Below are 19055 nucleotides of genomic sequence, written 5' to 3' on the forward strand. Positions count from 1 at the left end.
TTCCCCCTCACTCTTTCCTCCTTTCCCCTCACTCTCTCCTCCTTTCCCCTCACTCTCTCCTCCTTCTTCCCCTCACTCTCTCCTCCTTCTTCCCCTCACTCTCTCCTTCTTCCCCTCGCTCTCTCCTCCTTCCACCCCCTCGCTCTCTCCTCCTTCCACCCCCTCGCTCTCTCCTCCTTCCACCCCCTCGCTCTCTCCTCCTTCCACCCCCTCGCTCTCTCCTCCTTCCACCCCCTCGCTCTCTCCTCCTTCCACCCCCTCGCTCTCTCCTCCTTCCACCCCCTCGCTCTCTCCTCCTTCCACCCCCTCGCTCTCTCCTCCTTCCACCCCCTCGCTCTCTCCTCCTTCCACCCCCTCGCTCTCTCCTCCTTCCACCCCCTCGCTCTCTCCTCCTTCCACCCCCTCGCTCTCTCCTCCTTCCACCCCCTCGCTCTCTCCTCCTTCCACCCCCTCGCTCTCTCCTCCTTCCACCCCCTCGCTCTCTCCTCCTTCCACCCCCTCGCTCTCTCCTCCTTCCACCCCCTCGCTCTCTCCTCCTTCCACCCCCTCGCTCTCTCCTCCTTCCACCCCCTCGCTCTCTCCTCCTGCCACCCCCTCGCTCTCTCCTCCTTCCCCCCGCTCTCTCCTCCTTCCTCCGCCTCGTTCTCTCCTCCTTCCCCCTCTTTCTCCCTCCCCCCAACTCTCCCTCTTTCTCCTTTTAGAGATTCAGTCCCTGTGCAGCTCTCTCACTATCTTTATTTCTCTGCATAGTACTGTGCAATACTTTCAATAACCGAAGTACTTTCATGATTTGTGATGGATCTAGAAGAACAAACACTACATTAATAAGCTTTGATTTACTTCCTAGCTTTTGTGAAACTCGTAATCGCTAAGATCATTGCAGCTTTCTTTTTAATTTCCTGATTCGATCCAATTCACAATAATTAATCATCCTAAAATCTGATTTTATTTTTGTGTACGCTGTGTGTTAGGGAATGATTGTCAACACAAATGAGGGTCAAACACTTCACCTGACCATGTACTGCATATCCCCCCGGCGCACCTGTGTGCCCCCCTCTCTGGACAGAACCTATATCCTTACTCCCTGATGTGTACCTGCGTCCTTCCTCCGGGGCTGTGTCAGCAGTTCTCCCTTTGGGCTTCACCTTTATCCATCTCCCTGGATGCTGACCACCTGTCGCCACGGTTGTGTGGTGGTTAGCGCGATGCTGTTACCACTCGGTAACGTAGGAGCTCAGAGTCCTATTCTGATATCCTCTGGAAGGAAGTTTGTATTTTCTCCTCGTGTCCAGGTGGGTTTACTCTGGCTGATGCGGTTTTGAAACCCAGTCAGATAGTAGGTTAAATGGTCACTGTAACGTGTCCCGTGAGTCGGCTGGGGGTTAAAATTAGCGGGTTGCGGAGCGACACGGCTCGGTGGATTGGAAGGGCCTGTTCCACACTGTATCTCTAAGAAATCAGAATCAGAATCACTTTATTGCCAGTGTGTGTAACAGACCAGAATTGATTGTGGTTCAGTGCCAGGCACAAAACACAGGACAATACCATAACAGGGAACACAATGACAGCCAACAGTTTACAAGACAATAGTACAAACAGCCACGGGCAATCAGCAGAGTGGTCACATGCAAACATCAATAATCAAACTTAAATAATTGTGAACATATGAAGAGATTAAATAATTATTAACAGAGCAAGAAGAGCAGGAAAGACCATTTTACACAGGGGTTCCCAACCAATGCTTGCTTCATGGTATTGGTAAATGTGCATAAAAAAGGCTGGGAACCTCTGAGTTTATAGACATTTAGGGTATTACTCCTGAGTGAGTTTTGTTGAGAAGCTGGGCAGCTACAGGAAAGAAGCTTTGGACATGACGTGTTGTAAATAAATCTGTCTCCCTATCGTCTCATATTGTCTGTGTTTCATGTACTGAAAAACACAATTCAGCTATCTTGATCAGGAAGTTGGAGAGAAAAAAACAGCCTATTGATTCTGAAATCTTATAATTCCTCTCACAAGGCAATCAGTCCCACAAACTGGCAGTGTCAAGATATTGGCCAAGAAACATTTAGGACAAGAGGTGCAATGTCTTCACAGAGAGTGGAGACTCCATGGAATGCTCTACCATACAGGGATGTGAATTCAAGTTGCTGAATACATTTTAGAAAATAGACAGATTCCTTGACACAAAAGGGAAGGGAGCAGGAAACAAGTCCTTTAATCACTGAAATATGTTGTGAAATTTGTTTTGTGGCAGCAAAACATAGAAAGTTACCATAAGCTACAAAAAAGAGTGCAGAAGAGGAATAATGAAGTAGTGTTCTTGGGTTTATGGAATGTTCGGAAATCTGTTGTCAGGGGGGAAGAAGCTCTTCCTATAAAAAGTTTTCAGGCACTTTAGCTCCTCCTTGATGGTAAGGGTGGTGATGGTCCTTAATGATGGATGCCACCTTCTTTAGTCACTGTGGTTTGAAGACGTCCTCATTGGCAGGGAGGCTCGTGCCCACGATGAGTCTACAAGCCTCTGCAGCCTGTAGTGATCCTGTGCATTGGGGCCTCCATATCAGACAGTGATGCAGCCAGTCAGAATGCTCTCCACAGTATATGTGTAGAAATTTGCTGGAGTCTTTGGTGACAGACCAAATCTTCCCAGGGTCCTAATGAAGCACAGCCTGAGATTGCATCAATAGATCCTCTGAGATGTGTTAGAGGATCAGGTAGAGTGGTGGAGCAGGCTCAAAAGGCTGATTGGCCTATCCCTAATATTTTCCTCTGTTTCTATCTTGCCTGCTGTAGAAATCTAATCATCAATTAAAGCAAATCAATTTGGTCTAATGTTATTACAGCATCAGTGACCTGGGTTCAATTCCTGCCACTGTCTGCAAGGAGTTTGTACGTTCTCCCCATGACAATGTGGGTTTCCTCCAGGTGCTCCGGTTTCCTCCTACTTTCCAAAGACGTACAGGTTAGTAGGGTAATCAGTCACATGGATATAATTGGGTAGCGTGGGCCTGATGGACCTCAAGGACCTGTATTAGAATCAGAATCAGGTTGAACATCACTTACATATGTCACGAAATTTGTTGACTTTGTGGAAGCAGTACCATGCAATACATGATAATAGAAAAAAAAGAGTTACAGTAAATATATGTATAAATAAGTAAGTAGTGCAAAAATAGAAATTTTAAAAAATTAGTGAGGTAGGTTTTATGGGTTCGATGTCTGTTCAGAAATCAGGTGGACAGTGGGAGAAAGCTGAATCGCTGAGTGTGTGCCTTCAGGCTTCTGTACTTTCTTGCTGATGGTTGCAATAAGAAGAGAGCTTGTCCTGGGTGATGGAAGTCCTTAATGATAGACACCACCTTTTTGAGGCATCGCTCCTTGAAGGTGTCCTGGATGCTATGGAGGCTAGAGCCCATGATGGAGCTGAGTGAGTTTATAAATCTCTGCAGGTTGCTCTCATCCAGTGCAGTAGCACCGCCCCCCAACCCCTCGCATACCAGATGGCGATGCAGCCAGTTAGAATGTTCTCCATGGTACATCTGTCGAAATTTGCAAGTGTTTTTGGTGATGTACGAAATCGTCTCAAACTCCTAATAAAACAGAGCCACTGTTGTGCCTTCTTTGTAGCTGCATCAATATGTTCTCAGAGGATAGATCCTCAGAGATGTTGACACCCAGGAACTTAAAATTGTTCACTCTCTCCCTTCTGATCCCTCAGTGAGGATTGGAGTGTGTTGCCTCATCTTACCCTTTCTGAAGTCCACATTTAGGTCTTTGGTCTCACTGATGTTGAATACAAGGTTGTTGCTGCAATACCACTCAACTAGCTGATATATCTTACCCTCTACGCTCTCTCATCACCGTCTGAAACTCTGCCAAAATTATGCATGGCATTTCAGTTGTGCCTAGCCACACACTCATGGGTGTAGAGAGCGTACAGCGATGGGCTAAGCACACATCCCTGAGGTGCGCCGGTGTTGATTGTCAGCAAGGTGGAGATGTTAATTTCCAATCTGGTTAGGAAGTTGAGGATCCAGTTGCAGAGCGAGATACTGAAGCCTGGGTTCTGGACCTTTTCATTCAGAACTGTAAGATAGATGGTGTTAAATGTCGAGCTGTAGTCAATAAACAGCATCTTGGCGTAGGTATTTGTATTTTCTGGGCGATCCAAAGCTGCATGAAGAGCCAATGAGATCACATCCGCTGTGGACATTTTGCAGTGTGTGCAGGTCCTTGTTGAGGCAGGAGTTAATTTTAGCCTTAACCAACCTCTCAAAGCACTTCATCACCATGGCTGTGAGTGCTACTGGATGATAGTGATTGAGGCAGCTCACCCTGCCCTTCTTGGGCACTGGTATAATTGTTACCCTTTTGAAGCAGGTGGGAACTTCTGACTGTGGCAGTGAGAATCTGGAAATGTCTTTGAACACCCCTGCCAGTTGGTTGGCACAGGTTACCACACTGTATCTCTAAATATAAAATAATAAGAAAAAACAACTGTCTACTTGCTCTTTTCTCCCGTAGATCCTGACCTGTTCCTGAAAACAGCCCGCCTGCAACGCCTGCCCTCCTCCTCCTCTGAGATGGGCAGTCAGGAGATATCGCCACTTCGAGTGACAAACAAGGACCCATTTTCTGGTGATTGCGCCTGTCGCCAGGATGGCTTGACTATCATCATCACTGCCTGTTTAACGTTTGCAATCGGAGTCACCATCGCCTTGATTTTGCAGATATATTTTGGAGACCCACAGGTGTCTATTCATTCTTATTAGTTTTTTTATACATTTTCTACATAGCTACAGATAAAAAACCCCAAATCAAAATGAAGAACATTAATACAGTGCAAAAATAAACATACAATAATAATATGATACAAAAAGAGATTATTGAGAAAGCACCCAAATTGAAGACATGTAAAATTAGTATCCTCCCCAAGCCCCGCAACAAAAAAAACTCCAGACCAACCGCAACACAAAATAGAGAATATAAATCAGGACAATCAAACCCCCAAAACTGTACATATACTTAGCAACAGAAGATATTCATGCCTACTACCAAAAAAAGAGGAGCTGAAAGCAAGGGACCGAAAAAAAAAAACCCTAGTCAAGAGGAAGGTTATGAAAGTACTCAATAAAAGGTCCCCATACCTTATGGAACTTTAAATCTGAATTGAGAACTGAATAATGAATTTTTTCAAGGTCTAAGCAGGCCATAATATCGTTAAGCCATTGAGCATGCGTGGGCGGGGCAACATCTCTCCATCTAAGGAGGATTAAACGTCTAGCCAGGAGAGAGGCAAAAGATAATATTCGACACTTAGTCGAACTCAGACGTAAATCTGTCTCACCTCAGAAACCAAACAAAGCAATTAAAGGGTTAGGTTCAATGTGGTGATTCAGAATATGCGATAACGTTATGAAGACATCTTTCCAAAATTTCTCCAAGCTAGGACAAAGCCAGTACATATGAATGAGAGAGGCCTCGCCCCTTTTGCATTTATCACAAAGCGGACTAATGTTAGGGTAGAATCGAGATAATTTAGATTCAGACATATGGGCTCTATGAACAATCTTAAACTGTAAAAGGCAATGGCGAGCGCAAAGAGAGGTTGAATTAACTGATTTGAGAATCGAGTCCCAAGTCTCATCAGATAAGGAGGTATTTAAATCATGCTCCCATGCCATTTTAATTTTATCCACAGGGGCACGTCGTAAAGCTGCTAATTTATCACAAATAAATGATATTAAACCTTTACCTAGTGGATTAATAGAAAGAAATAAGTCCATAACATTTTTCTCAGGCATTTCAGGTAAGTTAGGAATTAAAGGAGTAATAAAGTGTCTAATTTGGAGATATCTGAAAAAATGAGCATTAGGCAGATTGAACTTAGCAGAGAGCTGTTGAAAAGAAGCGAAGCGATTATCAATAAAAAGATCTTCAAAATGTCTAATACCCTTCCTATACCAATCATGGAATGCTGAGTCATACGTAGTAGGTAAAAAGAGGTGATTATGTAAGATAGGGCTAGAAAAGGAAAAACCATGGAAACCATAGCATTTCCTAAACTGAGCCCATATACGCAGAGTGTGTCTAACAAGAGGATTAACTATTAATCTGGACAAACTGCTAGGGAGTACAGAGCCAAGAAGTGCAGAGATAGATAATTCTTCAGTGGAGCTCAACTCCATTGCCACCCAATTAGGGCACTCGGGTTGACCATGAAAGAAAGACCAAAAGATGTCTATTCATTCTTAACCATGAAACAAAAACTCTCCATTGCGATTGATCAAGCAGTTTTCATGATTTGGATGTGCTAATTAGCCAATCAAATATATTAGTATTGATGCAATTATGGTAGACAATTTGTCCACAGAAAAGTCCCACAAGCAGCAGCATAGCTTAATTCAACTGGCTAATGTTGAGGGTTCAGTATCTGCTAAGATACCAATGGAGACAAACTTCCATGTTCTCTCTCGAAGTATTGTTTTTGGTTGTTTCAACCCAAGAGGACAATTAGGGTCGAAGTTTAGCAGCAAAACGAAACAGTTTTACTCTGGGACCAGGGTTCAAAACATAGTACCAATAGTCAGAACAACACAGAGCGCATATAAGAATGCAGTAAAATACAGTCTCATTAAAAAAAAGTATCCAAGTCCCTTAGTCCATGAATATTGCGTCAGTCTGAAGTCGAACACAATGTAGCTTGTTTTCTGCTGAGCGGACACTGGGGGGCAGCAACGACAACAGCACAGGATTTTGTAAAATCTCATTTGTACACAGGATGTGGGTATCATAGGAGAGGCCGGCATTCATTGCTTAGGCTGTGAACCAAGTGGCCTGCTGGGAGTCAGTCTGGAGTCACATATGGGCCAGACTGCTTCACAATGGTAAATCTTCATTCCCAAAAGAACCTTGGGCATTAGCTGAGTTTTCCACAACAACCTACGGTCACTATTGTTGATATTGATGTGTTTATTCCATATTGATTTAATTCATAGCTCACAGAGCAATACAGCATGGAAACAGGTCCTTCGGCCCACCGAGTTCATGCCAGCCACCAGCCATACATTTACACTAATCCTATAATAATCTGATTTCCCCTACATTCCATCAATTCCCCTAACATCAAGTTCAAATTCAATTTATTATTATCTGTCAGTGCATATATAAAAAGCAAACAAAACAATGTCCCTCCGGACCACAAAACATATATCACACACAGCACATAAAGCGAAATATTAACCCCAAAAATGTTAGTGAAACCTAATTCAAAGTGCATGTAATGTGCTGCACAGGCAAAACAGTAGAGTATAGAGTAAACAGCACACTGTCCTAGTGACAAGACCTCAGTGGTGGCAGGGTATTCAGTAGTCTCCCAGCCTGAAGAAAGAAGCTGTTACCCTGTTTAGCAACCCTGATGTTCCTGTACCACCTCCCCGATGGCAGTGGGTTAAAGAGATTGTGGGACAGGCAGTAGAGATCCTTTATCTGAATGTCACAAATGGGGAGAGGGAGACCCCGGTAATCCTCTTGGCATTTTGTTTTACTGTCCTCTGTAGGGTCTTGCAGTCCATTCTTTACATCATACCATTCACTTAAATTCAAACGACGATTTACAGTGGCCAGTTAACCTCTCAAGCTGCGTGTCTTTTGGATGCAGGAAGAATCAGGAGCACTTCGATGCAATCCATACACTGACAGGGAGAACCAGCAAACTCCACATAGACAGCACCCCAGGTCAGGATTGAACCCAGCAGAGCCACTGCATACAGCGCCACAGAATTAAATTCCTTGAATTTAAATTCTCCAACTGCCGTTCACGGGATTTGAACTGTTTCCAGATGGTCCACATTTCTGGATGCTCACCCAGTAACATGGTACCTACCATGTGCTCTTAGCCTGATTGGAGCAAATGGAGGAACAGTAGAAAGGGTGTGAGAACTGAGTTTAAAAGGAGGGTTTTCATTCTCTTAGAAGTGTGGTCAAGCGAGGGAGAAGGGAATGGATTTAAGAAGGATTAGAAGAAATCTTTTCCCACAATGTGGGGTGAGAGTCTAATCTTCGGAATAAGTAGAAGTAGAAACAACCTCCACATTTAACACGTATGTGGATCACCCAATGGAGTTTCAAGCCCTGAGCTTGAAGGTGATTAGATCCAGTAACAGCCTTCCAGCCATGTAGATATGATGTATTCAATGGCCGTCTTCCGTGCCACAAATTTCTCATTGTTGTGAAATTCAACTGCTGCCACATATAGTCATAAGGGAGAAGACCTCTGGACATGAGGGGATCCAAAACAAAATACAAGTTTTGCCATTCTTACTGCATACTAGTCAGGATGTATTTAGGACATTTTCACCATTATGTTTATCGAGAATCTACCAGATTTGGCAAAGTTTGTAAAAAGTCTTAAGAAACAAAGGAAGTTTTGTATCTGTGACTCCATGTTCATCTTATTTTCTGTGCAGATCTTTCACCAAGGAGCAGTGGTTACAGACGTGGCCCATTGCTCTGCAGTTGGTACTGAAATACTGAATCGTGGAGGCTCTTCAGTGGATGCATCTATTGTGTCTGCGTTATGCCTCGGGATTATCCATCCCCACAGCTCTGGAATTGGAGGGTAGGTGGTGTTGTGCGTCAGTAACAGAAATACTCATACTCTTTTGCAGAATTGTTGTTCTACAGAGAGGGCTATATGTCTTTAAAAGGAACTTTGCAAAGTTGTGTTGTAAACATTTAATGTGAAATTCCCTCTTCCATTCCGGCTCAGCATAAACAGGCCAGTGTTGGGTTGTATTCTGAAGCTGGGTTATATGGCAAATATTAATTTCAGCAGCAATCGGTCTTCAGATTTGAATGTGGATTGTAGATCAAACTTAAAATGCAGCTCTGAACAAAAGCCTCCCTGGAGCTGCAGATTGAGGTTGATTACAGACCAGGAAACACCCATTCAATTGATGTCCACATGAATCCAGAGAGAGGGTCACATTCATTTTGGGTGTCTGGCGTGTGAGTGTGAAGGAGGATGTGTCTGAGAACTATATGTAATCCAAAGGAAGCATTGTAGATACATTATAACCATAGAATTGTCCTGCTGTTACCTTTGATCTTTAGCAGATAAAAATGGCATGTAATATTGTGTTGAGAGGCCTCTTCCTCCAAGAGTGTCTCAATATGATACTGCTGCTCGATTTTGTTGGGGAAAAAAACACTAAAATATCCACTAGCATCAGTGTCCCTGTCGTGACTTTGTTCATGCTAAAACAGTAGTTTAATGTAAATGGCAGAACAATGTTACTTTTTTCAGTAGTAGCATAGAGAAACAACTTTGGTGTTCAGCAATGGAAAGAGTCAGGAGCTTTAAATTCTGGGGCATTCACAGGGGAACAGTGTTATCTTTCTCTTCTCTGAGGAGGCTGAGGAGGTTTGGCATGCAACTGAACTGTACTGTGGAAATAATTCAGACTGGTTGCATCAAGGTCTTGTATGCCAATGCAAATGTTCAGGACCATTAGAAGATGCAGAGAGTAGTGGTCACAACCAGTACAGTCTGCCCTCCTTATCCGCGGGGGGTTGGTTCCAGGACCCCCCGCGGATTCCAAAATTCACAGATGTTCAAGTCCCTTATTCAACCTGTTTCAATCCGGTGGACCTTAGGACCCAGCGGAACCCCAGACCTTATTTAACCTGTCTCAGAGCGATGGACATTAGGACCCAGCGCCAGAGCTCTGAATGCGCAGTGTTTCTGTTCACGAAAATAATCACGATCACGATTGAAAATAAAGTGGAAATAATAAAGCGACTGGAAAGAGGTGAAACACCATCGGTCATTGGAAAAGCGTTAGGCTAGGTCAGTCAACGATCGGAGCAATTTTAAAGGATAAAGTGAGAAAGGCCCTGCCCCGATGAAAGCTACAATTATTACTAAGCAACGCAGTGGTTTAATTATTGGGTTTTGGGGGTTTTGGGTTTTTGATCCTCACATCAACCGGGCACGGTGGAGAGCGCACTGGGGAGCGATCTGTCCCGAGTCCCGAGAACTTCTGTTCCCGAGCCATGCGCTGAAACATACGTTCTTAAGTGTTTTATATACATAGAAAGGTAAAATATATACTTTGTACTAAGACAAACATTTGACTAACTGATGTTAAATAATACCGGATATACCTGTTCTGACTTACTTAGTAAGAGAACTTCCGATTTTTTTTATCCCCATCCACGATAACCCACGCACATCCTCCCGTATACTTTAAATCATCTCTAGATTACTTATAATACCTAATACGATGTAAATGTTATGCAAAATGGTTGTTATACTGCATTGTTTAGGAAATAATGACAAGAAAAAAAAGTCTGTACGTGCTCGAACAAGAGCACTTACGGGTTTTTGCGATTCGCGGTTGGTTGAATTCACGCATGCGGAATTCACGGATAAGGAGGGCCAACTGTACATCTCTGAGATAACTGGCCTATCATTAGAAATATCTACATGAAGCACTGCCTCAAGAAGGTGACATCTGTCATGGAAGATCCCCATTTTTCAGGCCATGAAATCTTCCAGTTTGACCAGATTTAATTAGTTGGAGACAATATCGTGGGATGAAGGTCCTGTTCCTCTGTTCTACAGAGGCAAGAGCAGCTGCTTCCCTTCAACCACTTGTTTCTTAGACCATAAGCCCATAAGTTATAGGGGCAGAATTGGGCCATTTGGCCCATCGAACCTGCTCTGCCATTTCATCATGGCTGATCCATTTCTCTCTCCACCCCAATCTCTTCCTTGCCTTCTCTCCTTATCCCTTCATGCCCTGACTAATCAAGAATCTATCAACATCTGCCTTAAATACACCCAGTGACTTGGCCTTCACAGCTGCCTGTGGCAATGAATTCCACAGATTCACCAGACTCTGCCTAAAGAAATTCTTCCTCATCTCCCTACAAAAAGGACGCCTCTCTATTCTGAGGCTGTGTTCTCTGGTCTTAGGCTCCCCCACCATAGGAAACATTCACTCTGTTGAGGCCTTTCAACATTCTGGTGTTCAGGTTTCAATTAGATCCTCCTCCCATTCTTCTGAACTCCAGTGAGTACAGGCCCAGAGCCATCAAACAATCCCCATATGATAAGCTTTCAATCCCGGCATCTTTTTCATGAATCTTCTTTGAACCCTCTCCAATGTCAAGCACACCCATTCTGAGATGAGGGGCCCAAACTGCTCATAATACTCCATGTGAGGCCTCACTACTGCCTTATAAAGCCTCAAAGTTGGTTCTTGGACCAAGTGGCACAACCTTAATCAGTACCTCAGACCCCTTTGCACTACAGTGGAATTGCTTTTTGTTCTAACTTGTAAAGATTGTGTACACTTTTTTTCTTGTGAGTGTTTGTATCTGATGTTAAGTGACTAGATGCTGCTGCAAGCTTTTCCATTACACCTGAGCATACATTCACTTGTATATTTGACAGTAAACTTGACTTTGAGCTATAGAAATGGATGTCCTTTTGGTATTAGTTTAAGGAACAATGTCATACCAGAATAGAGTATACTCCCTTCTGTGGGAGCACTGCTAATCAATGTTGACAGGTGAAAAAAATACCTGAAAGTCGTCCATGTCTGTTACCTTGACAACGCAGAAACTTGAAATATGTTCAGGTACTCACCTTTTTGCCTGTAACAAATGTGCAGTACAGATATCCTGATAAAGGATCTCAGCCCGAAAACATTGGCTGTTTATTCCCCTCCATTGATGCTGCCTGACCTGCTGAGTTCCTCCAGCATTTTGTGTGTGTTGTGGTAACGACGGCTTCTGATGGTTGATGTCTTTTCTCCCAGGGGTGGAGTCATGTTAGTTCATGATATCAGGAAGAATGAAAGCTCCATCTTTGACTTCAGGGAGACGGCTCCAGGAGAGGCCGAGGAACAGATGCTCGCACGTGGCTGGGAGGACAAGGTTAGTGGTGCTGTCTGCACCTGGCTTGCCCTCCAAAGGCAGAATGCTGCAGATGTTTGAGATCTTAAATAAAATACAAAATCACAGAAATGTATAGCAAGCCAGGCTTTTAGAGAGAAATTTTCCAGTCCTGAAGAAGGGTCTCAGCCTGAAACGTCAACTGTTTATTCCTTTCCAGAGATGCTCCCTGACCTGCTGAGTTTCTGTAGCATTTTATGTTTGTTGCTCAAGATTTCCAGTAACTGCTGAATTCATTGTGTTAATGATTTTACTCATTGTCAGGAATTTGAAGAAATACATATAGCTCATGATAAATATTGACTTCTGTTTGAAGCCTTGAGTTTGTACTTCAATCTTGTTTGCAATTCATGGTCCTCCATTCTTCGTGAGCAAAATTACCAATCCCTGCTGCATGTTTCAGTGGTCACATTGTCTCCTTGGCTTTTCAAAACTGATTTTTTTCGCTGTGGATGTGACATAATCACATTCTGCAGATGCTGGAATTCCAGAGTCTCTCACTCTCTCTCTCTCACTCTCTCTCTCTCTCTCCACACACACACCACACACACACACACACACACACACCACACCTCTCTCTCTCTCTCTCTCTCTCTCTCTCTCTCTCTCTCTCTCTCTCTCTCTCTCTCTCTCTCTCTCTCTCTCTCTCTCTCTCTCTCTCTCTCTCTCTCTCTCTCTCTCTCTCTCTCTCTCTCTCTCTCTCCCTCCCTCCCTCCCTCCCTCCCTCCCTCCCTCTCCCCCCTTCTCTCCCCTTCTCTCTCCCTCTCTCCCCTTCTCTCTCCCTCTCTCCCCTTCTCTCTCCCCTCTCTCCCCTTCTCTCTCCCTCCTGGGAGAAGACTTCAAGTCAGGTAACATCTATGGAGGAGAATAAACAGTCAGTGCTACTGGCCAAGACCCTTCACGAGGACTGAAACGTTGACTCCTTATTCCCTTCCATAGTTGTTGCCTGGCCTGCTGAGTTCCTCTGGCATTTTGTATTTGTGAAAATTCTAAGCCAATTCCAGCACCAAAGTTTTATCTCTTGTTGCAGCAACTAAAAGTTGTTGATTCCCTCTTTAAGAAATGTCCGAGGGCAACGGTGCTCCTGCCCTCCGTTTTACGTGGAGAAATGTTTTGCAGAAGAGGATTAGAACTGAAAGAACTCCATTGTAATATCTTATTTCCCTGTTTGTGCAGCCTGGTCTCTTGGTAGCTATCCCAGGTATGATACGAGGATTTCACCAGGCCCCACCAACTCTATGGCAGGTAAATGTTACACCAAATCCTAATCTCAAGTGCTGTCTATGTGGAGTTTGCACGTTCTACCTGCAACCACGTGGGTAGAACATAGAGCATTACTCAAAGTCCAGGCTTTTCGGCCCACGATGTCAAGCCGCCTTTTATCCTACTCCAAGATCAATCTAACCCTCCCCCTCCCACATAGCCTCCCATTTTTCACTCATCCATGTGCCTATCTAAGAATGTCTTAAATGTCCCTATGTACCAGCACCCATGACACTGTAATGAGCTCCTCCGGCCTGTGCGGGGCACCAGCGAGTGTAAGGTGCAGAGGATTTTAGAGCATCTGAATTAGTTAATTCAGTTTTACAAGAGTCATTTAGATTTCATTGTGTTTCTCTTGAGAGACTTGCTCTTTGTAACAGACCTTTCTTGTCCAACAAGCCCACGCCTTCTATATACACCCAAGTGACCAATTAACCTATTACCCAAAACGTCTTTGGACTGTGGGAGGAAATCAGAGCACTTGGTGGAACCCACGCGGTCACGGGAGAACGTACAAACTCCTTATAGACAGCAGTGGGAATTGAACCCAGGTTGCTTGTGCTATAGTAGTATTACGCCAAGAGTTCCACTACCATAGCGCCTCAGTTGACATGGCGATTTACATTGGGAAGTGCTGGCTAATAACTATGGAAAATGTATGTCCTGTGCATTTTACCTCACTGTTACTTCTTGCTTTCCTCAGAATCTCCTGGTCTGAGTTAATGTCTTCAGCATCAAAATTTGCGCAGGAAGGTTTTAACGTCACTCAGGAGCTTGGTAGGTATGACTCCAGTTCTTCCAGTGTGAGATTCAGTACAACAGGCTGCTGGAACAGAGGGCAGGAGATCCATCTCTCCTGGGCGCAGAGTGACTTGAGCATCTGATAGATAAAAGGCTTTGAATAAAGTTCAGTCCACAAAGAGGCTTGGAGAGGTGACAATATTTTACAAGATACGGAATGGTTGAAGCAGACTTCTGTCAGGAGATGCAAAGAGCTGCTCTAAGGTGATGCGAATGCCTTCAAAGGGTCATGAAATTTTGGAAGCTTTTACCCCTCAGGGCTGTGGGGGATTCATATCCAACTGCTGCCAAAACTGAGATCTGATTTCTGGATATTATAGGTATCGAGGGATTGACGTAGAAGACCAGCTATGACCTTATTGTTTGGCAGAAAAGGTCTGAAGGGCCTACTCTATATAACTACTCCCTTATCTTTTTATTCCTCAGAGTTTGCAGAAAACACAGAACCTTTCTTTATTTAAAGATGCAGCTTGGTAACAGGCCCCTGTGGCCCATCAAGCCTGCACTGCCCAGTTGACCTACTGACCTGTATGTCATTAGAACGTCAGGAAACTGGAGCACCCGGAGGAAACCCACACGGTCACGGGGAGTGGCGAAACTGAACCTGGCGCTGTGACAGCGTTACACTAACCGTTACGTTGCCCTGCCGCCCATCTTGAATGCGGGGTCTGGTTCTCAGTCAGACTTGGAGATTGTCACAGGCATTAAGACTTTAAGCAGGCTGCTGACTGTGCAGGCCAGAATTTCAGAAGGAGTGGCATCCTAGCTAGCCACGCAAGGCAGCAGGAAAGTTCAGAGTAGGCACTGTTGATCTGATGGATGGGTTTAGTGATATCATGGGTAAATGTTGCTATGGAAATGAAGGAACAAACAAGTCTAGTAAATATTATATTGCAATTATACACTCCTAACCTTGCTTCTGACAAACAGAAGTGAGTAGATGAGATAGCAAAGAATAATTATAAGGCAAGAATGGAAGACATACAGTAGTTCCAACTGTTCAGTTTAACAATTAACCAGTTTAATGAGCTGATCAAGTGAGCTGCAATAACTTGACAGTAGTTCATTCCCAGCTATATATTTATAAAGGTTGTAAGAAAATTTAAAATCTTACTATGTCGTTCTTTCTCTGGGCTATAAATAAAATGTGCCATTTTCGGCTGGAATATTTTAAAGTTGATATTTAATTATTTACCTACAGACTAACATTCTTGTGGCTTCCATGATTCTAGCTAAAGCAATTGATCAAGTAAAGGACAAAAACATGTCAGAGATTTTCCGTGAAATCTTCCTGCCGTACGGGCAACCACTGCAGCCAGGGTCTTTCATGAAACGCTTGGATCTGGCAGCCACTTTGAATGCGATTGGCACGGAGGGTGCTTCAGCATTTTACACCGGAAATATTACCGAAGAAATGGTTTCTGAGGTAAAGAGTTAAGTTTGTCAAAACAATCATTTGGTCTTCTCAGTTCTCTGCGATGGTAATTAAAATTTGAAACTGTTTAAACTTTGTGACTCAGTTACCTGAAGATGACCATTTGCCTATTTTGGGAATATCCTGATATGGGATTGTACAAAATGTACTCCAATGGACTGAAGCAAAGTGTGGAAGCTAAGAGACTGATCTCCATCATTAGGTCTATGATAATGTAACCAATAAGCACATCACAAAAACCAATCTCCCCTCACGGAATTCCGATACTTCCCACTGCCTCGGCAAGGCAATCAAAGACCCCTCCCCTCCCACCCCAGACATTTTCTCTTCTTTCTCTATCTTCTTTCCTCCCATCAGGCAGAAGATAGAAAATCCTGAAAGTACATATCACCAGGCTCAAGGACAGCTTCTATCAGTTCATTTCCATAGAAGCTGCCTGGCCTGCTGAGTTCCTCCAGTATTTTGTGTGTGTTGCCTCAGTTTCTATCATGCTGTGGTAAGACCTCTTGAACGATAAGACGGACCCCTGGCCTCACAAGTTACCTCATTGTGGTCCTTGCACCCCATTGTCTATCTGCACTGCACTTACTTTGTAACTGTAAAACCACATTCCATATTCTGTTATTGATTTTCCCTGGTACTACCTAGATGTACTGACGTGATGAAATGATCCGTATGGATGGAATGGAAAACAGTTTTTTCACTGGCCCTTGGTGCATGTGACAATCATAAACCAATTTACCAATCGACCAATAAGCCTCATGGTTTCTCTGATACCCTAGCAATTCACGAGAGGGCATTTGTAATAATTTATTCCTGACGATTCAACAATGTACAGACAGCAAATAGTCATGTCAGGAATATGGACCTTCTGAAGAGGTTAACATTGACTCATCCCTTCTTTCATTGTAGGTTCGGAGTAAAGGTGGAGTACTCACTGCCGAGGATTTTGCTAACTACAGCGTGATTGTTGAGAAGCCAATTGAAGGATCGTACCAAGGTATGCATTGATCTCTGCTTGCTAGTCTGAGAGGTGGGGTGGGAATTATTACATCTTCCCCAAATCCTACCAACATGAGAAAACTTGGGAACAGCACCTTCCTTAAATAATAGCTTTATTATAGATGAGTTTTATTTGTCACAAATACATCGAAACCTACAGTGTATCATGTATTGCATTGTTGGCTAAAGTGACCGAAACAGTCCGAGGATGTGCAGGGGACAGTCTGCAAGTGTTGCCATGCTTCTAGCTCCAGCATCACATGCCCACAATTTACTAACTCTAATCCGTACATCCTTGGAATGTCAGGATCAGAATCAGAATTAATATCACCAGTGTATCACCATGAAATTTGGTAACCTAGCAGCAGCGATACAATGCAATACATGATAATATAGGAAAAAAACAGAATTACGGTAAATATATATATATAGTTAAATTAAAAATAGTGCAAAAACAGAAATAATAAAAAAAAAGGTAGTAAGGTAGTGTTCATGGGCTCAATGTCAGTTTAAGAATTGGATGGAAGAGGGGAAGAAGCTGTTCCTGAGTTGCCGAGTGTGTGCCTTCAGTTTTCTGTACCTCCTTCCTGATGAGAAGAGGGCATGAGAAGAGGGCATGTCCTGGGTGATGGGGATCCTTAATAATGGACCCTGCCTTTCTGAGGCACCCTCCTTGAAGATGTCGTGGATACTATAGAGACTAGTAACCATAAAGGAGCTAACTAATCTTACGTTTCTGTAGCTTTTGATCCTGTGCAGAAACACCCCACCCCTCCTACCAGACAGTGATGACAGTCAGAAGTTTCATCTGTAGAAGTTTTTGAGTGTTTTAGGTGACAAACTGAATCTCCTCAAACTGAATGCAATCTTGCTGCTGTCTTGCCTTGTCTTTTGAGGAAAACCGTAGCACCGGGAGGAGACCCATGTGCTCACAGGGAGGACATACAGACTCCTTAGGGACAGCAGCGGGAATTAAATCACAATCTTATTATCACCGGTGCTGTAAAATGTTTTGCTAACCTCTGTGCTACTGGGCTGTGCTTGCTGCTGTGAAGGTTCTCTTCCAAGTTACACATCCTTGGAAACATTTTGCCAGCTGTTCTGAATCCTGGAACTTCCTCCCAAGGAGCTTTATGGAGGTAGATACTGGACGATAAAGTACAGTCGGCCCTCTTTATCTGCGGGGGATTGGTTCCGGGACCCCTCGCGGATACCAAAATTCGCGGATGCTCAAGTCCCTTATTCAACCTGTGTCAATCCGGTGGACCTTAGGACCCAGCAGAACCCCAGACCTTATTTAACCTGTCTCAGAGTGATGGACATTAGGACCCAGCGCCAGAGCTCTGAATGCGCAATGTTTCTGTTCATGAAAATAATCATGATCACGATTGAAAATAAAGTGGAAATAATAAAGTGACCGGAAAGAGGTGAAATGCCATCGGTCATTGGAAAAGCGTTAGGCTAGGTCGGTCAAGGATCGGAACAATTTTAAAGGATAAAGTGAGAAAGGCCCTGCCCCGGTGAAAGCTACAATTATTACTAAGCAACGCAGTGGTTTAATTATTAGGTTTTGGAGTTTTGAGTTCTTGATCCTCCCCATCAACCCGGCACAGTGGAGAGCGCACTGGGGAGCGATCTGTCCCGAGTCCTGAGAACTTCTGTTCCTGAACCCGGCGCTGAAACATACGTTCTTAAGTGTTTTATATGCATAGAAAGGTAAAATATATACCATGTACTAAGACAAACGTTTGACTAACTGATGTTAAATAATACCGGATGTACCTGTTCTGACTTACTTAGTAAGAGAACTTCTGATTTTTTTTCGATTCCGATGCACCATAACCCACGCACATCCTCCCGTATACTTTAAATCATCTCTCGGTTACTTATAATACCTAATGCAATGTAAATGCTATGTAAAATGTTGTTATACTGCATAGTTTAGGGAATAATGACAAGAAAAAAAGTCTGTACACGCTCGAACAACAAGTGCTGGAAGAGCACTTCCGGGTTTTCGCGATTCACGGTTGGTTGAATTCGCGCATGCTGAATCCGCGGATAAAGAGGGCCGACTGTATTCCTGCTCTCATGAAATACCTCATGATATAACAAACGGGTTTGGCAGCAACAGCACGTTTAAGATCACAATTATGTAGATTGTGAGGTCAGGAGTCCATCTTACCTTACAAGAGTTGGATAACAATGGGTTAGAAGCTCCTCTTGAGCCTGGAGTACGTGCTTTCAGGCTTTTGTGTTTATTGCCCATTGGGAGAGAGAAGAGAGGGTGTCTGGGGTGGAAGAGGTCTCTGCTTTACTAAGGCACAGAGAAGTATAGTCCATAGAGGGGGTGGCTGGTTCCTGTGAACTGCTGAGATGTGCTCACCACTCTGCAGCTTCTTGCGGTCATGTGCAGAGCAGTTGCCATTCCAAGCCGTTACGCTTTCAGACAAAATGGTCTCTTGTGCTCCACCGCAGTGCTGAGGGCGGTATGGCATGGTGCCCACGCTGGAGTTGGTGCTGCCCCAGTGTTCACTCAGCGTTCGACTGTGGACAGCCACAGCATTCATGGAGTGTGTGTGTGTGTGTG

At 43.9% G+C, this 19055-nt stretch overlaps 1 protein-coding gene across 1 annotated transcript in view; it reads left to right on the plus strand.

Annotated features, from left to right (window-relative positions):
- Positions 1-19055, plus strand: part of LOC140736181 (glutathione hydrolase 7) — an 80603-nt gene that overhangs the window by 27601 nt on the left and 33947 nt on the right. The window contains 8 exon segments of the mRNA XM_073062057.1: positions 4528-4754; positions 8472-8623; positions 11832-11949; positions 13144-13194; positions 13196-13212; positions 13934-14007; positions 15264-15457; positions 16379-16466. Coding sequence (XP_072918158.1) covers positions 4528-4754; positions 8472-8623; positions 11832-11949; positions 13144-13194; positions 13196-13212; positions 13934-14007; positions 15264-15457; positions 16379-16466 — 921 coding nt within the window.

Source organism: Hemitrygon akajei, chromosome 11, assembly GCF_048418815.1.
Source record: "Hemitrygon akajei chromosome 11, sHemAka1.3, whole genome shotgun sequence".
Classification (NCBI taxonomy): Eukaryota; Metazoa; Chordata; class Chondrichthyes; order Myliobatiformes; family Dasyatidae; genus Hemitrygon; species Hemitrygon akajei.